The sequence below is a fragment of the Lutra lutra genome, chromosome 12 (assembly GCF_902655055.1).
Source record: "Lutra lutra chromosome 12, mLutLut1.2, whole genome shotgun sequence".
NCBI classification, from domain to species: Eukaryota; Metazoa; Chordata; class Mammalia; order Carnivora; family Mustelidae; genus Lutra; species Lutra lutra.
Window position 1 is genome coordinate 61871881 of NC_062289.1, and position 22503 is coordinate 61894383.

The window sequence follows — 22503 nt, forward strand, 5'->3', positions numbered from 1 at the left end:
ACAGGTCAGGCCCCCTTGCCTCCCTTGGGACAACCCTGAAGGGCCATCGCAACTTCTGAGCTCTGTGTGGGATTGGCTGAGGCCTGCTGTTCTGGCACTGTAGTTCAGCTTTTCCTCCCTCACAGGTGTTCCCCAAACCAATTCCCAGTAAGACCTCCTGAATTCATAGTTTACCCCTCAGAATCCATTTCCTGCAGGAACTCAATCCACACAAGGAATGCTTTTAAAATATTATAACAGATGTAGACATACAACAAAATTTACATGGATTTTAAAGGTAAAACGCATGACCTCAAAGACCTTTTGACTTGCACTGAACAACATTTCCCTCAGTAGGCATCTGTTGTTTTGTCTAGAAACCATTTCCCGCTTCCTTCTTTCCACTGGGGAATACAACCCTACGGTCTGAGTAGGGCTAACCCCATGCCTGGCACACCTCATCGCCTACTCACAAGGGTGACGACACAGCCTCCACCAGCCAGTGGGGCCCATTTTCCTGAGCGCAGTGACTGGTTCTTGAACAAGTACATGACTGAATTTTCCTCCAAGATACTTTTGCTCCAATTATGAGAAACGACTTTCTGCTGGAGTTATTGAACTTAGAGAATGTGAGGTTTAAGCTATAGACTGTCATCTTACGTGCCTTTTAGTAAAAGCCCATCCTGAGGAGTGAGAGGGAGAAAGCCAGCCCTGATTACAGGTTTTGAGACACTGGATCCAGCTGTGCATACCCTTAGACTTCCCATTTATGTGAGCCAGTAAATCTTCCAGCCATTCTATGCATGCTAATTTGAGTGGATTTCTGTTATTTGCAACTGAAAGAGTTATGATTTAATATGTCTCCTTATCCAGAAATATGAGTTCATGCTTCTGTGTCTTAGGAGTACTCTGGTCGAATAATATGAGAAGCACATGGGCCCTTTTCCACCCAACCTTAAATTTTACTGTTCTCCAGCATAAGCCTGACTAAATGTAATCCAGATGGTCTCACTGCTACACATTTATGCATCTCCACTTTACCTCTGGGCTGTGATAAAATCCCTAACTCCCTGCTACTAAGAAAAACTATCCACTCTGTATAATACTAAAGATAGTTTAAATGAATAGGCCAAGAGTTTCATGTTTCTTTATTCTTCTGAAAAAAAGTAGCAAAAACTAGTGCTGACGTTTCCTAGCTGTGTGACTTTACGCAAGTCATTTAACTTCTCTAATCTTTGGCTTGTTTTCCCATCTGTAAAATGCAGATACTAATAACCACTTTTTGGACTTTGCTAATATTGCATGAAATAATACGGAAGAAATATTGAATGCAGCCTGGCTCATGTTTAGCATTTAGTAAGTATTAGTCATTATAAGCCAATAAATATCTGTGAGGATCTGAGAACACTTTTACTCCACCACAAAAACATTTTATTCTTTTACTAAATGAGACCTTTCCCTAGTTGCTTCACAAAATCAAAATCTTGACTCACAAATAAATCAAATAAAATAGTTGAGAATCTGTGAATATTATAGTTGAATAAGACTGAACAGATGTGCAACTAGAAATCTCAGGTTTTCTAGTTAGCAGAAAAAATAAATGAGTAATATGAAAGTAAATTATATACTTTTCTAGTTTTAGTGGCAAGCTTCTGTCAATTATATTCTAGCTTCTGAATAAATTATTTTGCGTGTACAAATGTAATAACAGATGCCGACTTATGCTTGGAATATGGTGAGAAAGTTCTAAGTGAGCACCCACATGGCAATTAACTCTCTGCATATCTGACATAACCATTCTTAAACTAGCAATTAGAAGTGTTCCATGCCAACACTTTCTGTTTCTGGCATCTTAAAAAATAAACAAATAAAATCTCTGAGTCACAATTATATCAATGCTCAAAGAATAATTTTAATTCAATTGTGTAGATTCAACATCAGCTCGCATATAAATGCCCACCCTTATAAATATAGTCATGGAGGTGTGTGGGTGGCTCAGTCAGTTAAGCATCTGCCTTCAGCTCAGGTCATGATCCCAGAGTCCTGGGATCAAGTTTCACATTAGGTTTCCTGCTCAGTGGGGAGCCTGCTTCTCCCTCTCCATCTGCCTGCCATTCCCCCTGCTTGTGCCTGCTTGATGCCAAGTAAATAAAATCTTAAAATATATATATATATATTTATAAATATGTTAATAACAACATTCCCATGATGACCATTTTCCTCCATACTGTTAACCACTTAAAACTATCATTTATTGATATTCCTCTATGTACTTAGTACATGTTTTTAGTTAGAAACTTCTAAAAGTGTAAAAAGGAATATGTTTTAGTAATTCCTTAAACCTTTTTTTACTCAATATACACTAATATGCTTTAAAAGAAATTACTATTAAATTCATCTCCCAAGTGACAAAATCACTAATACAAATGTTGCCTATAATAAATAGAACATGTATACCAACCACAAAGATTAAGAGCCATGATGTCCTTTCTGAGATATTTTTACCACAGAGAAAAGCAAGAAAAGGGATTTTATCTATTTGCCAGCCCAAAAGTAATATTTTGAAAATTAGGTTATAAAAAAACTTCCAAGGAACTATAGCAGTTCTTCTAATAACTGGAAGCCTCTTATGTATATTAAAGAGTTAATGGATAATTACTAAAGATATGATTTATATTTTCATCAAGTTTTTAAAAAAATATTTTATTTATTTATTTGATAAGAGAGAGATAGCGAGAGCAGGAACACAAGCAGGGGGAGTGGGAAAGGGAGAAGCAGGTTTCCCACAGAGCAGGGAGCCTGATGCTGGGCTGGATCCCAGGACCCTGGGATCAGGACCTGAGCTGAAGGCAGACGCTTAATGACTGAGCCACTCAGGCGCCCTATTTTCATCAAGTTTATGGCACTTTCTTAAGGATGTAACACACTCTTCTACCTGAGGGGTATGATAGGGAGAAGATAACTACCACAAAAGGAGAGAACGTCAGCATTTTACTTAATGAAAGAATGTAAAATGTTAAGATACTAAACTGTAAGTTGATCATTTCTGTAAAACTGAATTTCTGAAGAAATTAGAAAAACTATACAGTCATCAAAATGTAGGAAATTCATTTCTAGGTTCTATGAAAGGAGTATCATTCTTACATTCCAATATTTTTGTTAACACACACACAGACACACACATGCATCTACACATATACACACATAGGCTGAGGATTTAATGACCATCCACCCCAAGTAGCTGGACTCACAGTATCTCTCTATATAATCACCCTTTCAGTGCAACCACTTTGGAAAACAGCATGGAGGTTCCTCAAAAAGTTGAAAATAGAGCTACCCTACGACCCAGCAATTGCACTATTGGGTATTTACCCTAAAGATACAAACGTAGTGATCCGAAGGGGCACGTGCACCCGAATGTTTATAGCAGCAATGTCCACAATAGCCAAACTATGGAAAGAACCTAGATGTCTATCAACAGACGAATGGATAAAGAAGATGTGGTGTGTGTGTGTATATATACACACACACACCACATATACATACATATACAATGGAATACTATGCAGCCATCAAAAGAAATAAAATCTTGCCATTTGCGACGACGTGGATGGAACTAGAGGGTATTATGCTTAGCGAAATAAGTCAATTGGAGAAAGACAACTATCATATGATCTCCCTGATATGAGGAAGTGGAGATGCAACATGGGGGCCTGGGGGTAGGAAAAGAATAAATGAAACAAGCTGGGATCGGGAGGGAGACAAACCATAAGAGACTCTTAATCTCACAAAACAAACTGAGGGTGGCTGGGGGGGAGGGAGGAGGGAGAGGGAGGTGGGGTTATGGACACTGGGGAGAGTATGTGCTATGGTGAGTGCTGTGAAGTGTGTAAACCTGGCGATTCACAGACCTGTCCCCCTGGGGCTAATAACACATTACATGTTTATAAAAAAATTAAAAAATTATTAAAAAAAATAATCACCCTTTCAGTTTTTATACTCATTAAGTCTTCACAACTAAAGAAATGCAGTGATAATCATAAAATGATCATTAAAATATCACAGACAATATCTGCAAATTATATCACAAAAAGCTATTTTCTTAAGAAATACAAATGAAGGGATGTGGGGGAGGGGCTCAGTCAGTTACTTAACTTTCTCATATTCTCAGGTCTCATATTTGGTTCAGGTCATGATCCTAGGATCTTGAAATCCAGCCTCCCATCTTTGTAGGGCTCCATGCTAAGTGGTGAGTCTGCTTCTCCCTCGCCTTCTGACCCTCCCCCAACTTGTGCTGGGGCGAGCACTCTCTCTTTCAAATAAATATATAAAGTCTTTAAAAAAATACAAATCAACAAGTGAAGACCCATACTCCATTAGAAAAAGGAGCAAAGGATATGAATTAGGTAACTGATAGACACAAATACCTACTAAGCAGATAAAAAGGTACCTAATCTTGTTCACTCATAATAAGGAGAATGTAAACTAAAACTATGGATACAAATTTTCACCTATCATTTAGAAAACACATCGTGTCGGAAAACAGAAAATCTTACACAATGCTAAGGAGAGTGTGAATTGGTAAAACTCTATTGAAGACAATTTCATGCTTTGTGAAAATTATAAATGCATACTTCCTTGGAACCAGCAATTCTAATTTTCCTACATATATTAGTATGAAAAACAGCTTTAGAACTATCCATTGCAGCATTACTTGTAATAGCAAAAAATTGGAAGTAATCTAGTAATTGTCAATAAAGGGATGATTAAATCAATCAGAGTATATCCACACAACAGAATATTATGAAGACATAAAAGATATAAACACTATGTACAGATATGAAATGATCTCCATGATATATTATTAAATGAAAAAGGAAAGTTCAGAACAGCATAAAGAAGGAAGAAAAAATATTATATTTTTGTTAGTTATGGATAAAATATCTCCGTAAGGACGAAGAAGAAATAACAGTATATGTTGTCTATAGGGACAGGGACTGTGTGGCCAGGAGGAGGAAGCAGAAGGGTACAATTTACTATTTTTGAAGAAACAGTACTCCTGGAGTGTTTGAACCTTGTAAATTTTTTTTGTTAAAATAAAGTTAATTAAATTGAAGAACTTACAGGACAAGTAAAGATTCTTTTGCAACATTTTAAGAAGGGAGAGTAGTGATAACAGCAAAGACACCCAGGGCAGAGAGGGTAATTTAATTACTTCTGATAAGGTGAGTGCTTTGCACACTTACTAACATTCACAAAATAATAAATCAGTCAAAAAGAGACAGACATTGACATGGCCCTGAAAAGTTAATAATGGATGATCTCATTAAAATGAACAAATGGCAACCTTACAAACAGACATCTGGTGGTAGTCCTTTCTTTCAAAACAGGGTATGTTCACCAGTTGGAAGAACATAAATCCATTTTAGCTGTAGGGAGGAATTTCCAGCTAACTTAAATGCTACAGTTTTATTATTGGGGGTGTTGTGAGCAGGCATTAAGAGAATAAAAGGGAGAGAATATGAGAAAGCAGATTAAAATAGACTTCAATATGTGAATGAGACAGAGGTCTTGTGGCTTTATCTTTGAGTGTAGTCAAGCAGAATAAATTCGGAAGTCATGTCACATGCACCTGCCTAAATGTAACTGAATGTGGTCACTGGCAATGGTATGACACAGGTGGATCTGATTACTGGCTTCTAAGAGATGGTGGGTGGGAAATACTTGTCCAACCAATTTCAGGTAATAAAATGTGGTTATTTGATTTTTTCAAAAAGATAAGAAATATTTGACAACAGAAGTCAATTCCAAAAACATTATTTTCCCCCCAGCAACAAGAAACTTTATAGATATGTGTGTATGTGCATTTGCGTGCATGTGTGTACATAATATTCCATTTTAGGTAAAATATTTGGTAATAATCTTACCTAAAATAAATTGAGCTCAAAGATTTCATCATGAAATTTTGATTTCTTATATAGGACTAATAATAATAGGACACTTAATGAAGGGTCACAGTAATAGCTGTTGATTATGTAGTATAAAAACACTCATATAATGTTGTGAAGATTTATAATGAGTCATGCTTATTTCCAATTCATTTCCTTACCCTGTAATTCCAGTATCTGGTCAAATATTAGACTGGCTTCAATCTAAGCATCTAAAGATCATCCTTTCATCACAGGATTTTCATTAAATTTAGGGTAAGATTTAACCATTCAGAAGAATTTGAATGACAAGGTTTAAAATAAAGTCATATATAACTAAGGATCACTTAAACATTCAGAAAATCAAGACACTGGCATACTGCTACTATTTTTACTTTTTTTTTTTTTAAGAACTAGATCTCATTTTAAAAAATTTTTTATTTTGGGAGAGAGAGAGACAGAAAGAGGCTTTGAGTTGGGAAGGGTATGGAGGGAGAGAGGGAATCTTAAGCAGGTTCTACATCCATTGAGGCTCAATCTCACCACCCTGAGATCATGACCTGAGACAAAATCAAGAGTTAACTGACTAAAGCAGAGAGAGTCAATTATCATATGGTTTCACTTATTTGTGGAGCATAACAAATAGCATGGAGGACAAGGGGAGATGGAGAGGAGAAGGGAGTTGAGGGAAATTGGAAGGGGAGGTGAACCATGAGAGACTATGGACTCTGAAAAACGATCTGAGAATTTTGAAGGGGTGGGGGGTGGGAGGTTGGGGGCACCAGGTGGTGGGTATTGTAGAGGGCACAGATTGCATGGAGCACTGGGTGTGGTGCAAAAATAATGAATACTGTTATGCTGAAAAAATAAAAAAATTAAAAAAAAAAAAGAGTTAACTGACTAAGCCACCCAGGTACCCCTGTATTTTAATTTTTCTAGAAGTTTTTATTTTTATTTGAGTATACTTGACACACAATGCTGTATTACTGTCAGATGTACCATTTTGTCATTTGACAAGTTTATATATTACACTATGCTCACCACAAGTGTGGCTCCCATATGTGCCCTCACATCGTTATTAAAATATCATTGACTATATTCCTTATTCTGTGCCTTTTACTCTGGTGCCTTATCCATTTTGTAACTGGAAGCTTGTATCTCTCACACACCTATACCCATTTTACCCAACCCCTCACCTTCCTCCCTCCCCTCTGGCAACCATCAGTTTGTTCTCTGTATTTATAGGTATGATTTTGCTTTTTGTTTATTCATATTTTTTTTTTAGATTCCACTTATGAGAGGAATCATATAGTATGTATTTCTCAGTGTGAATTATTTCACTTAGCATAATGCCTTCTAAGTCCATCTATGCTGCTGCAAATGGCAAGATCTCATCCTTTTTTATGGTTGCATAATATTCTATATTTTGGCTATGGTAAATAACACTACAATAAACATAGGAGTGCATATATTTTTTTGAAATAAGTGTTTTCATTTTCTTTGGGTAAATACCCTGTAGTTGAACCACTAGAGCATATGGTAATTCTATTTTTAATTTTTTGAGGAACCTCCATACTGTTTTCCACAGTAGCTGCAACAGTTTGCATTCCTGCCAACAGTGCCTAAGGGTTCCTTTTTCTCTACATCTTTCCCAACACTTGTTATTTCTTATATTTTTTATTTTAGCCATTCTGACAGGTGTGGGGTGATATCTCACTGCAGGTTTGATTTATATTTCCCTGATGATGAGTGATGTTGAGCATCTTATCTTTTTACATGTCTCCTGGCCATATCTTCTTTGGAAAAATGTCTATTCAGGCTATTTTTTAGTTGGATTATTTGGGTTTTTTGGGTGTTGAGTTGTAGAAGTTCTTTACATATTTTGGATCTTAACCCCTTATTTGATATATAATTTGCAAATCTGTTCTCCCATTCACTAGATTGCCTTTTATTTTACTGATGGCTTTGTCTGCTGTACAAAACATTTTTTATTTTGATGTGGTCCCAATAGTTTATTTTTGCTTTTGTTTCCTTTAACTTAGGAAACATATCTAGAAAAATATGGCTATACCTGATGTCAGAGAAATTACTGCCTGTATACTCTAAGATTCTTAGTGTTTCAAGTCTTACATTTAGGTCACTTTTTAAAAAGATTTTATTTTATTTATTTTAGAGAGCAAGAGAGTATGGGGAGAAGGGCAAAGGGAGAGGATGAGAGGGATAAGCAGACCCCTTACCCAGCATAGAGCCCAACACAGGGCTTGATCCCAGGACCATCATGACCTGAGCCAGAACCAAGAGTTGGATGCTTAACTAAATGAGCCACCTAGGTGCTCCTCAATTTAGGTCTTTAATCCATTTTTGAGTTTTATTTTTGTGTGTGTGTATGGTGTTAGAAAGTGGTCCAGTTTCAACCCTCTACATGTAGCTGTTCAGTTTTCCCTACACTATTTGTTGAAAAGACTGTCTTTTTCCCATTGTGTACATTTTCTTCCTTTGTCATAGATTAATTGACCATATAATCATGAGTTTATTTCTGGGCTCTCCATTCTAGTCCATTGATCTGTGTGTCTATATTTGTGCCAGTTACCAAACTGTTTTAATTACCACAACTTTGTAGGACATCTTGAAATTTGGGATTGTGATACCTCTGACTTCGTTCTTTCTCAGGATTGCTTTTTGTTAGCTGAGGTCTTTTGTGGATCCATACAAATTTTAGGATTATTTATTCTAGTTTTGTGAAAAACACTGTGGGTATTTTGATAGGATTTCACTGAATTTGTAGATTGCCTTGGGTTATATGGCTATTTTAACAATATTAATTCTTCCAATCCGTAAGCATGGAGTATCTTTCCATTTTTTTGCGTCTTTATAGTTTCTTTCATCAGTGTTTTAGATCTTTCACCTCTTTGGTTGTAAGTTTATTCCTTGGTATTCTGTTCTTTTGGTGTAATTGTAATGTTTTTTAAATTTCTCTTTCTGCTACTTCATTATTAGTGTATAGAAACAATACTGATTTCTGGGTATTATGTATTTTGCTACTTTACTGAATTTGTTTATTACTTCTAGTAGTTTCTAGATGGAGTGTTTAGGGTTTTCTATGTATAGTATCATGTCTTCTGCAAACAGTGAAAGTTTTACTTCTTCTTTACCAATATGGATGCTGCTTATTTCTTTTTCTTGTCTGACTGTTGTAGCTAGGACTTTCTGTACTATATTGAATAAAAGTGGCAAGAACAGACATTCTTGTCTTGTTCCTGATCTCAGAGGAAAAGCTCTCAATTTTTCACCACCGAGTATGGTGTTAGTTGTGGATTTTTCATATATGGTCTTAATTATGTTGAGGTATGTTCCCTGTAACCCCACTTTGTTGAAGTTTTTAATCACAAATGGATGTTGAATCTTTTCAGATACTTTTTCTGCATCTATTGAGATGACCATATCATTTTTATCCTTAGTGTTGCTGATGTGATGTATGATGTTGCAAATACTGAACCATCTTTGCATCTCTGGAATAAATCCTACCTGCTCGTGGTGAATGATGACTTCATGTATAGTTGTATGTAGTTTGCTAATATTTTGAGGATTTTTGCATCTATCTTCATCGAGAACATCGGCCTTAGTTTTCTTTTTTGTGGGGTCTTTGGCTGGTTTGGGGTTTAGGGTAATGCTGGCCTTGTAGAATGTATATGGAAGTCTTCTTTCCTCTTCTATCCTTTGGAATAGTTTGAAGAGAATACCTCTTCTTTATGTGCTTGGCAGAATTTACCCATGAATTCATCTGGTCCTGGACTTTTATTTTTTGGTAGATTTTTTGTTTACTGATTCAATTTTATAATTGATCAGTTCAGATATTCTGTTTCTTCCTGGTTCAGTTTTGAAAGACTGTATGTTTCTTAAAATCTGTCCACGTCTTCTAGGTTGCCTAGTTTATTGGCATGTACTTTTTTGTAGTCCTCTCTTATAAATCCTTGGTATTTCTGTGGTGTCAGCTGTTACTTCTCTCTCATTTCTGATTTTATTTACTTGGGTACTTTCCTTTTTTTTTTTTCCATGATGAGACTGATTAAGAGTCTGCCAATTTTGTTTACTTTTTCAAAGAACCAGATTTCAGTTTCATCTATCCTCTTCTGTGGTTTTATTAAGTCTCTGTGTCACTTATTTCCAGTCTGATGTTTATTATTTCCTTTTTCTTCTACTCACCTTGGCCTTTGTTCTTTTTCTAGTTCCTTTAGGTGTAAGGTTAGATTGTTTATTTGAGCCTTTTCTTGTTTCTTTAGTTAGGCCTCTATTGCTATTTACTTACCTCATTAAATTGCTTTTGCTGTGTCTCAAAGATTTTGGACTATTATGTTTTCATTTTCACTTCTTTCCATGTATTTTTTATTTCTTCTTTTATTGCTTCACTGACCCAGTGGTTGTTTAATATGTCATTTAGTCTCCACATGATTGTGTTTTTCTAATTTTTTCTTGTGATATATTTCCAGTTTCATAGCATTGTGGTTGGAAAAGATCCATGATTATGATTTTAATCTTCTTAAATTTATTGAGGCTCATGGGACACTTGGATGGCTCAGTCAGTTAAGCATTCAATTCTTGATTTTGGCTCAGGTCATGGGCTCCATGCCCAGGTTGGGCTCCATGCTCAGTGAGCAGGGCATCTGCTTGAGGACTCTCTTCTTCTCCCTCTCCCCTGACTATTGCGTGTGCTCTCCCCCTCAAGGAAATAAATCTTTTAAAAAATTTTATTGAGGCTCATTTTGTGGCCTAATATGTGATCTATCAGGAGAATGTTCTCTGTGGACTTGAAAACAATGTGTATTCTGTTCTTTTTGAATGGAATGTTATATACATATCTTTGTCCATTTGGTTCAATGCGTTATTCAAAGACATAGTTTCCTTACTGAATTTCTGTCTGGATGATTTATCCATTAATGTAAGTAGAGTGGTAAAGTCCCCTAGCATGGCCATCAATTTTCCTCTTTATGTCTGTTAATACTTGCTTTATGTATTTAGCTATTCCAGCTGTGGATTTTTCATGTATGGTCTTAATTATGTATTTAGGTGTTCCAGTGTTAGGTGTGTAGATTTTACAATTACTATAAACTCTAGTTGGATTGCTTCCTTTATCATTACATGTGTATTCCTTCTTGGTCTTATTTTGGTCTTTGTTTTAAAATCCATTTTGTCTGATATAAGTATTGCTACCCTGGCTTTTTTCACTTCCATTTGCATGGTGAGTGTTTTTCCCTTCCTTCACTTTCACTTTATACATGTCTTTAGGTCTGAGGTCTCTCATAGGCAGCATATAGATGGATCTTGGTTTTACTTATTTTTTATCTGTTCTGCCACCTTATGTCTTTTGATTGGAGCATTTAGGGCATTTATACTTAATTATTGATATATTTGTACTTATTGCCATTTTTACATAGTTCTCTGGTTGTTTGTATAGTTCTCCTTGTTCCTTTCCTCTTTTCTTTTGCTCTCTTTCTGATTGACGAGTTTCTACAGTGTTCTCTTTGGCTTTCTTTCTCTTTATTTTTTGGCTACCTAGCATAGGTTTTGGGTTTGTTACCATGAAGCTCATACATAACAACCTAAGGAAACAGTAATCTATATTAATTTGATGGTTATTTATGTTCAAACACATTCTTGAAAAACAAAAAGAGAAAAAAAAATCTTTTTTCCCCCTTCTCTTTTTACTCCCTTCTCCACATTATCTCCACATTATCGTGTTTTACATCTTTTTATTCATAATTTTCTCCTGTCTAATTACAGCTATTTCCTTTACACTTGAAGGAGTTCCTTTAACATTTCTTTTAAGTTTTGTTTAGTGGTGATAAACTTTATCTTTTGTTTGCCTGGGAAACTCTTTATCTCTCCTTCAAATCTGAATGATAACCTCACAGTATTCTTGGTTGTAGAGTATTCCCTTCTGGCCTGCAGTTTCTGCTGAAAAATCAGCTGATAAGATAGCTTTATAGGTTTTCCCTTGCATATAACTTTTTGTTTTCTCTCTGGCTACTTTTAAGATTCTCTCTTTAACCTTTGCCGTTTTAATTATGTGCACAGTAATTATGTGCTGCGGTGTGGCTTCCTTGGGTTCATCTTGTTTGGAACTCTCTGTGTTTCTTGGACTTGGATGTCTTGGCATAATGCTACTTTTATTTTATTTTTTAAAAGATTTTTATTTATTTGAGACAGTGAGCAAGTGAGATAGAGAGCATGAGGAGGGGGAGAGGGAGAAGAAGACTCCCTACTGAGCAGGAGGTCTGATATGGGCCTCTTGATCCCAGGACTTTGAGATCATGAACTGGGCCAAAGGCAGAGGCTAAACCAACTGAGCCACCCAGGTGCCTCTATTTTTTTTTTTAATTCTTTATTTAAATCCAATTTAGTTTACATATACTGTATTATTAGTTTCAGGAGTAGAATTTAATGATTCACCAGTTTAGGCATAATGCTAATTTAAAACAGTTGTAGCTATTTGCATTGGCACAGGAAACAAAATGTCTCCTTCCTTAGGTTAGGTGCTCTCCTTAGGTGCTCCCACAGTGGCCCTCATCACAGCGTTGGAATGGCTGCTCTTATACTGTTATTTCTACTTGAGTGTAACTTCTGTGAGGACAGAAACCATGTTTATCTCATGCATTATTGTGTCCCCTATAAAAATGGAAGTAATAATGGCACTTTATGCAGAGCTCATTACGAGAACTACATGAATTAATGCACATATAAATCTTAGAGCAGAATCTAACACAGAGTAAGTATGGAATAAATGCTAGCTATTAGTAACTACAGTGGCACCTATGACACAGGAGGCACATTAAATATCTGTTGTATACATGAATCAATTTTGCCAACTGATTCTACTTCTGAAATTGAGTGCTTCTTTACTCAAGAGCATTTGTGACAGTTAAGTATAGCTGTTACGTTCTCTCAAACTTTGACAAAACCACCCAGTGCCCTCACTGCTTCTCCCATGTTGAGGTTTATAGACACATCTTTCATATCTTCCTCACCTCCCATCTCAAGATCCATTTTTGTAGTTTGTCATTATTTCTAAAATGTTAAAAAGTAGCACTAATCCCAATTCTTTCCATCACCATAAGCAGCTAATTCATTATAATTTATTGTAACAGTAATTACAGTGTACTATGATAAGTGCTAGTAGCAAAAGCAGACCACTCTGTGAATGAATACAGAGAATAAAGAAATTAAATCAGGGGGCGCCTGGGTGGCTCAGTGGGTTAAGCCGCTGCCTTCGGCTCAGGTCATGATCCCAGGTCCTGGGTTCGAGCCCCGCATCAGGCTCTCTGCTCAGCAGGGAGCCTGCTTCCTCCTCTCTCTCTGCCTGCCTCTCTGCCTACTTGTGATTTCTCTCTGTCAAATAAATAAATAAAAATCTTTAAATTAAAAAAAAAAAAGAAATTAAATCAGAAAAACCATTTCAGAGTAGTAGACATTTGAGTTAGGTTGTAAGAATAAGTAAGCATTTTCTAAGTGAGAGAAGAGGGGAAAGAGGCAATTCAGGTAAATAAGGAGCCCCTGGGTGCTCAGGGACTGAAAGAGAGGGTGCATATGTGAACAGTGAATGAAGAGTCCAGAAAGTAAAATCAGGGCCTGATTGTGAATGCTTTCCTATGTCACTTTCTACCTATAAGTCTAAACTTTCTACCTACAAGTACCAAGTATCCAACAAGATCTCCACATAGGGGCGTAATGCTGGTGGGCAGACTGCGTATGAAAGGAGAAATAACATCAGGAGGTGCTGCCATGGCCCAGGCACTGCTTTGTGTCTATAGAGGAAGGCACAAAGCAGTGAGAACATGAAGGAGGCTCTGCATTCTGGAGACAAGTCAAGAGTGTCAGGGGACCAAGATTCAAGATATCTGGCATGAAAGAAGATCTACGGTAGCTGAACCACAGATTCTCTAATTCATTCAACACTGATCAACTATTTACAGAGGCCCTATTATACTGGGATACAGCAGTGAATTAGAGAAAAAAGGTCTCTGCCCTTGGTGAGATAATTTTCTAGTTGGCAGACACCAATGAGTAAGAAAACTGTGATAGCTGTGAGGAAGGAAATAAATAGGATAACTGATTTTAAAGAAAAAGACCTGAGGCTACTTTCAGCTTAAGCCTGAAGGATGCAAATAAAAGACCATAATCAATGGTGAATGAAGACAGAATTTATAAGGGGAGTTTAAGATGTCAGTAAGAAACAAATTAAGCACCACACTTGAGAAGAGATCAAAGATCATTATAATCAGATAATCAGAAGGTGACACCTGTAGAAGCTGCCTCTGAAGAAATCTAAGATGGCTCAACTATATAGACATCTTATCCCTTAAAGATCAAAACGTTTGGAATATTCTACTTTAGTTCTTGGGTTGGTTATATATATGACACAAGAAAGCGCAAGGGGAGAGAAAGTTTCATCACGTTGAGTATACAATTTCCTAAAAAACAGAAATTATGACTTTATTTTTATTTTTTTAGAGAGAAAGAGAAAGTGCATGCACATGAGAATGGGGGTAGGGGCAGAGGGAGGAAGAAAAACAATCTTAAGCAGGCTCCATACCCAGAGGGGCTTGATCTCACCACCCAGAGATCATGACCTGAGCCAAAATAAAGAGTCGGATACTTAACCAACTGAGCCACCCAGGTGCCCCCAGAAATTATGGCTTTAAAGTCTATTTTAAATGCCTTCTAATATACGTTCTTACTGCAATAATATGAACATATAATGTTTCACAAATCTCAATTATTTTTAGTTTGTTCATTTATGACTAATATTATATCAGGAATTTCTTCTTTACTGGGACTGTTTTTATCATTCATTTTTAAATACAGAATTTTTAGTGGCTACTGACATCAATATATTAGTAACGTCAATATTGAGCTTTCCTTTAAAATCTACCACACTGCATTGCTTTCCTACAGAATCCAACTCAAGTTTAAAATATGATGTAAAACAGTATGAAATATATTATAAAATGGTAAATAAAAACTTCATAGCAAATTTTACTGGGCTTACACTTAAAATGTTTGTCTGTATATATTTTGCCTATACAATAAAACTGTTACAAAAATGAGAATGAATAAAACAAAGATTTAGTTTCATGAACTACTTTCTGCAGAAAAGTTTATGACTGGAGGAGTCTTAGCGTATCTAAATGCCCACTCCTCCCTTTCTAAAGATAAGTGGAGAGAAATCTAGCAAAGGCTATGTGATGTAAGTCACATGAATAATGAGTGAAATAAAATGGTTCGCCAACCATAAAGGGGCTTTTAAAATATGATCACTATTAATATAAATATTATAAATATAAATTTTAAAGTGAGTTATTTGCTTAAAAAAAGGATTCGTCCATTAAAATACTCTTTTTTGAGCAATTTTTTATTAATTATTTTTATTGATATATAATATGTTCTTTGCCCCAGGGGTATAGGTCTGTGAATCGCCAGGTTTATACACTTCACAGCACTCACCATAGCACATACCCTCCCCAATGTACATAACCCAACCACCCTCTCAATACCCCCCTACCCCCAGCAACCTACTCTTTTTATATACTATACTTTTCTGATAGACCAACTTTTTCCTTTTCTACTATAGTAAATAAAGTTATACCACTACTGTGAAACAATGTATTTACTGTAGAATTGGGGTGCGGGGTCAAGCATGCTACACACTCTCAACCAAAAGGCAATGATGGTTAGAGCATGCTAGGAACATACTGGAATAAAATCAACTGACTTCTAATAATCTTAAAATTATTTTATTTCAGTCTTGACATTTCTATGACGCTCCTGTCTTTTCCCATCTCCCATCTTCATATTATCGTACCTAAACTTAACATGATACCTTTCCTGCCATCCCTTTCCCATTTGTGTGCATGTGTAAGACAGACAGACAGACAGACAAGACACACACACACACACAAACACACAAGTTCTTCTCTCCCAGCTCCAAATTTTATTCTCTGGTTCCTACAAACTTCTTTCCAATCCCACTCAGAAGCCTGTATTAACGTATACATATTAGCGTATACATTTACATTTTCCTTCAGGAAAACAGCAGTTACACATTAGAACACCTTCACAGGGATGAAGATGGAAACACTGGCATCAGAAGTGTTGAGAATTTACTTCTATGTTAGTCCCTAATCTCTCTAAGCCTCAGTTTGCCAAGCAGCAAAGTAAGAGTCACAGGATTACTCATGAGGATTAAATGGAGGAAGCAACAGAGGTCACTTTATAGCTGTAGGTATATAATACAGGAAAGCAGTAGGGATTATAGTTTAAGGAACTGATAATTTCAATTAATAATAATAACCAGGGACTGAAGATCAAACACTACCTAGAGAGCAATGGAATAAAAGACACTACCATTTATGCAACTTCCTTTTTTCCAATAAAAAGCTTACATTCGAAATTGCCAAGCTAAATTCTCCACTCCCCAGCATACATGCTCACCAGCCACATTTGCTGGTAGGGTTGGGGCGGTGGCAGGTTACTGGCAGTAGGGCACAGGCTTTCTCTTTTTTCATACAACCTGATGCACTAAATGGATTGCTTAGCCAGTCCCTCCATCTATAATTACGTACAAGGATATCAAATTGCTTATGAGACATAGTAATACGTACTTACTTTCAAGGATATCAAATTGCCTTTGAGACACAGTAACAGCAGGGCCCATCCAAAACTTTTCTATCATTCACAGAATAACCTTAATGGATCTCATTCATTGTTTAAGAAGGAAATCATCTCATCATGAAAAGATTAGAATGAAAATGAATTTGCTTTCTAAATAAATAGATGATGAACTACAAAGCCCTGTGCTTTGTAAAGTAAGCCAAGTCTAATAAACATAATTACTATGTCACAGAACAACTATAACACTTGGGAATAGATGATGGGTTTTACTTATATTTTAATAAACTGGCCAACTGAGTATATAAGAAATTTAACGTGCAGTACTTTCAGTCGATGAAATCAGGATTATCAGCTATGGAGCTCAAATGTTTTGATACTAAGATTTTACCCTAATTTTATACACACACACACACGCGCGCGCACACACACATGCAGGTACAAGGCAGTGTGAAACATCACTGATGATCAGATAATCAACTTGTTAAATCAGAGGTTATCACTTTGAAAATTCTGCTTGATATATACCAACTCAAAGTACAGAAGAAATGCTGTCTGATTCTTAAAATGTATCGGCATACCCCAGAGATAGTGTGGGTTTGGTTCCAGGCCACCACAATAAAGCAAATATCAAAGTGTGAGTCACATGAATATTTTTGAGTCACATGAATATTTTGCCCAGTACATACAAATGTTTATACTATATTCAGTCTATTACGTGTGTAATAGCGTTCTGTCTAGAAAGACAATGGATATACCTTGATTTAAAAATACTTTATTGTTAAAAAATGCTAAATATCATCTGAACTTTCAGCAAGTCATAATCTTTTTGTTGGCAGAGGGTCCTTCCCTCGCAGCTCTGGCTGCTGACTGATCAGGGTGGTGACTGCTGAAGGCTGGGGTGGCTGTGGCTATTTCTTAAAATAAGACAACATTGGAATTTGCTGCATCAAGTGATTGTTCCTTTCACAACTTCTCTGTAGTAAGTGATGCCGTTTGATAGCATTTTACCTGCAGTAGAACTTCTTTCCAAACTGGAGTCAGTCCTCTCAAACCCCATCGCTGCGTTATCAACGAAGTTTATGTAATATTCTAAGTCCTTTGTTGTCATTTCAACAATTCACAGCATCTTCTCCAGGTATAGGTTCCATCACAAAAAACCCCACTCTCTGATATTATAATAGTGTTGTGTGGTGACAGATGGTCACTACATTTGTGGTGAGCAAAGCACAACATAAACAGATGTCCAATCACTATGCTGTACCCCTGAAACTAATGTAACATTGTGTGCTGACTCCACTCAAATAAAACAATTTTTTATAAACCACATCTTCTGTTTATTCATAAGAAGCAATTCCTCCCCCATTAAAGTTTCATTACAGTGAGATTACAGCAATTCAGTCACATTTTCAGGGCTCCACTTCTAATTCTGGTTCTCTTGTTATTCCCACCACATCTGTAGTTACTACTTCCACTGAAGTCCTGAACCCCTCAAAGTCATCCATGACAGTTGGAATCAACTTCTTCCAAACTCCTGGCAATGTTGATGTTTTGACCTCTCCCCATGAATGTTTTTAATGGCATTTAGAATGGGGAATCCTCCCTAGAAGGTTTTCGATTGACTCTATCCAGAGCCATAAGAGGCATCACTATTTATTGTAGCTACAGCCTTATAAAATGTATTTCTCAAGTAATAATAAGACTTGAAAGTTAAAATTATTCCTTGATCTATGAGCCGCAGAATAGATGTTATGTTAGGAGGCATGAAAACAACATTAATCTCATTGGACATCTCTATCAAAGCTTTTGGGTGGCCAGTCAGTACACAATAATATTTTGAAAGGAATCTTTTTTTTTTTTTTTAAATAGGTCCTACTGTGGGCTTAAAATATTTTGTCAACCATGCTGTAAACAGATGTGTTGTCATTCAGGCTTCGTTGTTCCATTTATAAAGCACAGGCAGAGTAGATTTAGAATAATTCTTATGGGCCCTAGGATTTTCACAATGGTAAATGAGCACTGGCTTCAGTGCAAAGTCATCAGCTGTATGAGCAATGAACAAGAATGTCAGCCCGTCCTTTGAAGCTTTGAAGTCAGGCACTGATTTTTCTTCTCTAGCTGTGGAAGTCCTAGACGGCATCTTTTTCCAACAGAAGAACAACTATCTTAGCTAGACCTTCTAGGTAACTTGCTGTAGCTACAGCGACACTTGCTGCTTCAACTTCTACTTTTATGTTACGGAGATGGCTTCTTTCCGTAAACTTCATGAATCAATCTCTACTTGTTTCGAACATTTCTTCTGCATCCTCTTTCCTTCTCTTAGCTTCAAAGAATTGAAAAGTTAGGGCCTGGCTCTGGATTAGGCTTTAGCTTTAGGGAATGTTGTTTGAACTACCCAGACCATTAAAACTTTCTCCATACAATCTGCAAGGGTTTGAAGAGGTGGGGGGGTGGGAGGTTGGGGGAACCAGACGGTGGGTATTAGAGAGGGCACGGATTGCATGCAGCACTGGGTGTGGTACAAAAACAATGAATACTTTTATGCTGAAAATAAATTAAAAAAAAAATGATTAAAAAAACTAACTTTCTCCATAACAGCATTTGCTTTCTTAATTAATATATACACTGGAGTAGCATTTTCATTTCTTTTAAGAACTTTCCCTTTGCATTCACAACTTGGCTAACTGGTATAGGAGGCCTATCTTTTAGCTTATCTCAGCTTTTGATATGCCTCCCTCATTAAGCTTAATCATTTCTAGCTTTCTGATTTAAAGTGAGAGCCATGCAACTTTCCCTTTCACTTGAACACTTACTGGCCCTTACAGGGTTATTTATTGGCCTAATGTCAATATTATTGTGTCTCAGGGAATACGGATGCCCAAGGAGAAAGAGAGAGATGGGGAACAGCCAGTTGGTGGAATAGGCAGAATACACCTTTATCAATTAAGTTTGCTCTCTTATCTGGGCAGTTTGTGGTGCCCTAAAACAATTACTATAGTAACATTAATGATAACTCATCGCAGATCACCATAACAAATATGACAAGAATGAAGAATTCTGAAATACTACAAGAACTACTAACTGTGACATGGAGACAAGAAGTGAGCAAATACTGTTGGAAAAATGTTATTGATAGACTTGCTTGACACAGGGTTGCCACAAATCTTTAACTTCTAAAAAATAAACAAAACCCACAGTATCTGTGAAATGCAATGAAGTATAAGTATTTTAAGATTTTTAGAAAAAAACATCATATTAACAGAGTATTTTAGTATGAGTGTGAATTTAGTGCTCTTAAAATGGCCACCATACATACATGAACACATATGGAAATAATTGTAAATTCAAGAAAGCAGCATACATTGCAGAGGGCAAAAAAATCCATCTGGACCAGGATAAGAGTTTACTTCTAAAACCTCAGTGCTGACAAGCAATTTATGTAATATAAATTCTGCAATTAAATGGTAAAGAATGTTCTTAAATGTCAGGATTTCCACATATATTCTATAACTTACATTATCAAGATTAGTAAATGAATTTTTATGTTCAATTTAAAGAATATCAAGAAACACTCTCACCATTTTATGGACCTGAGGACTGGTGGGAGGTAAAGAAAGGATAGAAGAGAAAGTTCTGACTTACAGGGGAGGAAAGCATGTCAGTCAAGGCCCTGGTGAAGGTGCCTGGGCTAGGGATGCAGGTGTGTGGATGAGCATGGCTGGCCCAGAGGGGATGCTCAATTGCCTTGCCATTCCACGCTCATGGATTGGAATAACAAATATTGCTAAAATGTCCATATTACCCAAAGCAATCTATAGATTTAATGCAATTTCTATCAAAATACCAATAGCACTTCTGACAAAACTAGAATTTAATGCAATTTCTATCAGAATACCAATAGCACTTTTCACAGAACTAGAAGAAATAATCCTAAAATTTATATAGAACCACAGAAGGCCTCCAACAGCCAAAGCAATCTTGAAAAAGAAGAACAAAACTGAAAGTATTACAATCACAAATATCAAGATATATTATTAAGCTACAGTAATCAAAACAGTACAGAACTGGCATAGACACTGATAAAAATATAAAGAGAACAGAATAGAAAACCCAGAAATAAATTCATGATTATATGGTCCATTAATCTTTGACAAAGGAGACAAGAGTATGCAATGGGAAAAGAGTCTCTTCAACAAATGGTATTGGGGAAAACTGGACAGTTCTGTGCAAAAGAAAGAGACTTGGACCACTGTCTTTCACCATATACATAAATAAACTAAAAATGCATTAAAGACCTAAATATGAGACCTGAAACCATAAAAATCCCAGGCAGTAATTTTGCTGACATCGGCCATAACAAAATTTTTGGAGATCTGTCTCTTGAGGCAAGAGAAACAAGAGCAAAAATAAGTAAGTGGGATTATATAAAAATAAAAACCTTCTACACAGCAAAGGAAACAATCAACAAAACTAAAAGACAAGGTAACAAATGGAAGAAGATATTTGTAAATGACATATTCAATAAAGGTTTAGAATTCAAAATATATAAACAACTTACATAACTAACAAAGGAAAAAAAAACCCAAATAATCCAATTAAAAGAATGGGCAGAAGACATAAATGGACATTTCTCTGAAGACACCCAGATAGCCAAGAGAAACATGAAAAGATCCTCACCATCACTCATCATCAGGGAAATGAAAAATCAAACCCACAATGAGATATCACCTCACATCTGTCAGAATGGCTAAAATAAAAAATACAAGAAACAACGGGCATTGGCAAGGAAGTGGAGAAAAAGGAACCCTTGTATACTGTTGGTGGGAATGCAAACTGTTGCAGCCACTGTGGAAGACAATATGGAGGTTCCTCAAAAAATTAAAAATAGAATTACCGCATGATCCAGTAATTCCACTAGTGAGTATTAACCCAAAAAATAGGAAAACACCAATTCAAAAAGATATATGCACCCCTATGTTTACGTAGCATTATTTACAATAGCCACGTTATGGAAGTAGCCCAAGTGTCCATAGATAGATAACTGGATAAAGATGATGTGGTACAGATATACAACGGAATATTACTCAGCCATACAAAAGAATGAGATCTTGCCATTTGCAACAACATGGATGGATCTAGAGGGCATAATGCTAAGCCAAATAAGTCAGAGAAAGACAAATACCATATGATTTCACTCATGTAGAATTTAAGAAACAAAACAGATGAACAAAGGAAAAAGAGACAAACAAAAAAATAAATTCTTGGGCGCCTGGGTGGCTCAGTGGGTTAAGCGACTGCCTTCAGCTCAGGTCATGATCCTGGAGTCCCGGGATCGAGTCCCGCATCGGGCTCCCAGCTCCACGGGGAGTCTGCTTCTCCCTCTGACCTTCTCCTCGCTCATGCTCTCTCTGTCTCTCTCTTCTCTCAAATAAATAAATTTAAATAAATAAATAAATAAATAAATAAATAAATAAATTCTTAACTACAGAGAACAAACTGATGATTGGCAGAGGGGAAGATGTGAAGGCGATTAACAGTACACTTAGGGTGATCACTGAGTACTATATAGAATTGTTCAATCTTATATATATGTCAACTATACTCCAATTAAAAAAATATTTAATTAATTTTGCCTAAGTTGATTCTTTCCTAAATAATTTTCAGCACTCATCAACAGGATGGTAATAAATATTGTAAATATTATGATGGACAGTGTTGAAAATTCAGGTTAATTGTTCACAATGCCAATAACAAAAAAATAGTAGCACTCACCTCCTTTGCACTCTTAATTTTAGTCAGAAACGTATGCAGTTCCATTGTTTCTGCAAACAGTGCACGACATACTGCCTGATAATGATTTGGTGCCTCTGATTCAGTTGGAAGATGAGCAGCACATAACTACAGAAGAGGAAAATAAAATAATAATGCTCATTTA

General features: G+C 36.3%; 1 protein-coding gene across 4 annotated transcripts in view; it reads right to left on the minus strand.

Annotated features, from left to right (window-relative positions):
- The window catches only part of SPIRE1 (spire type actin nucleation factor 1), a 183141-nt gene that overhangs the window by 66981 nt on the left and 93657 nt on the right, over nt 1-22503 (minus strand). For all 4 annotated transcript variants that reach the window (XM_047697137.1, XM_047697136.1, XM_047697138.1 and 1 more), the window contains one exon: nt 22341-22466. In XM_047697137.1, coding sequence (XP_047553093.1) covers nt 22341-22466 — 126 coding nt within the window. The remainder of the gene's footprint in view (nt 1-22340; nt 22467-22503) is intronic.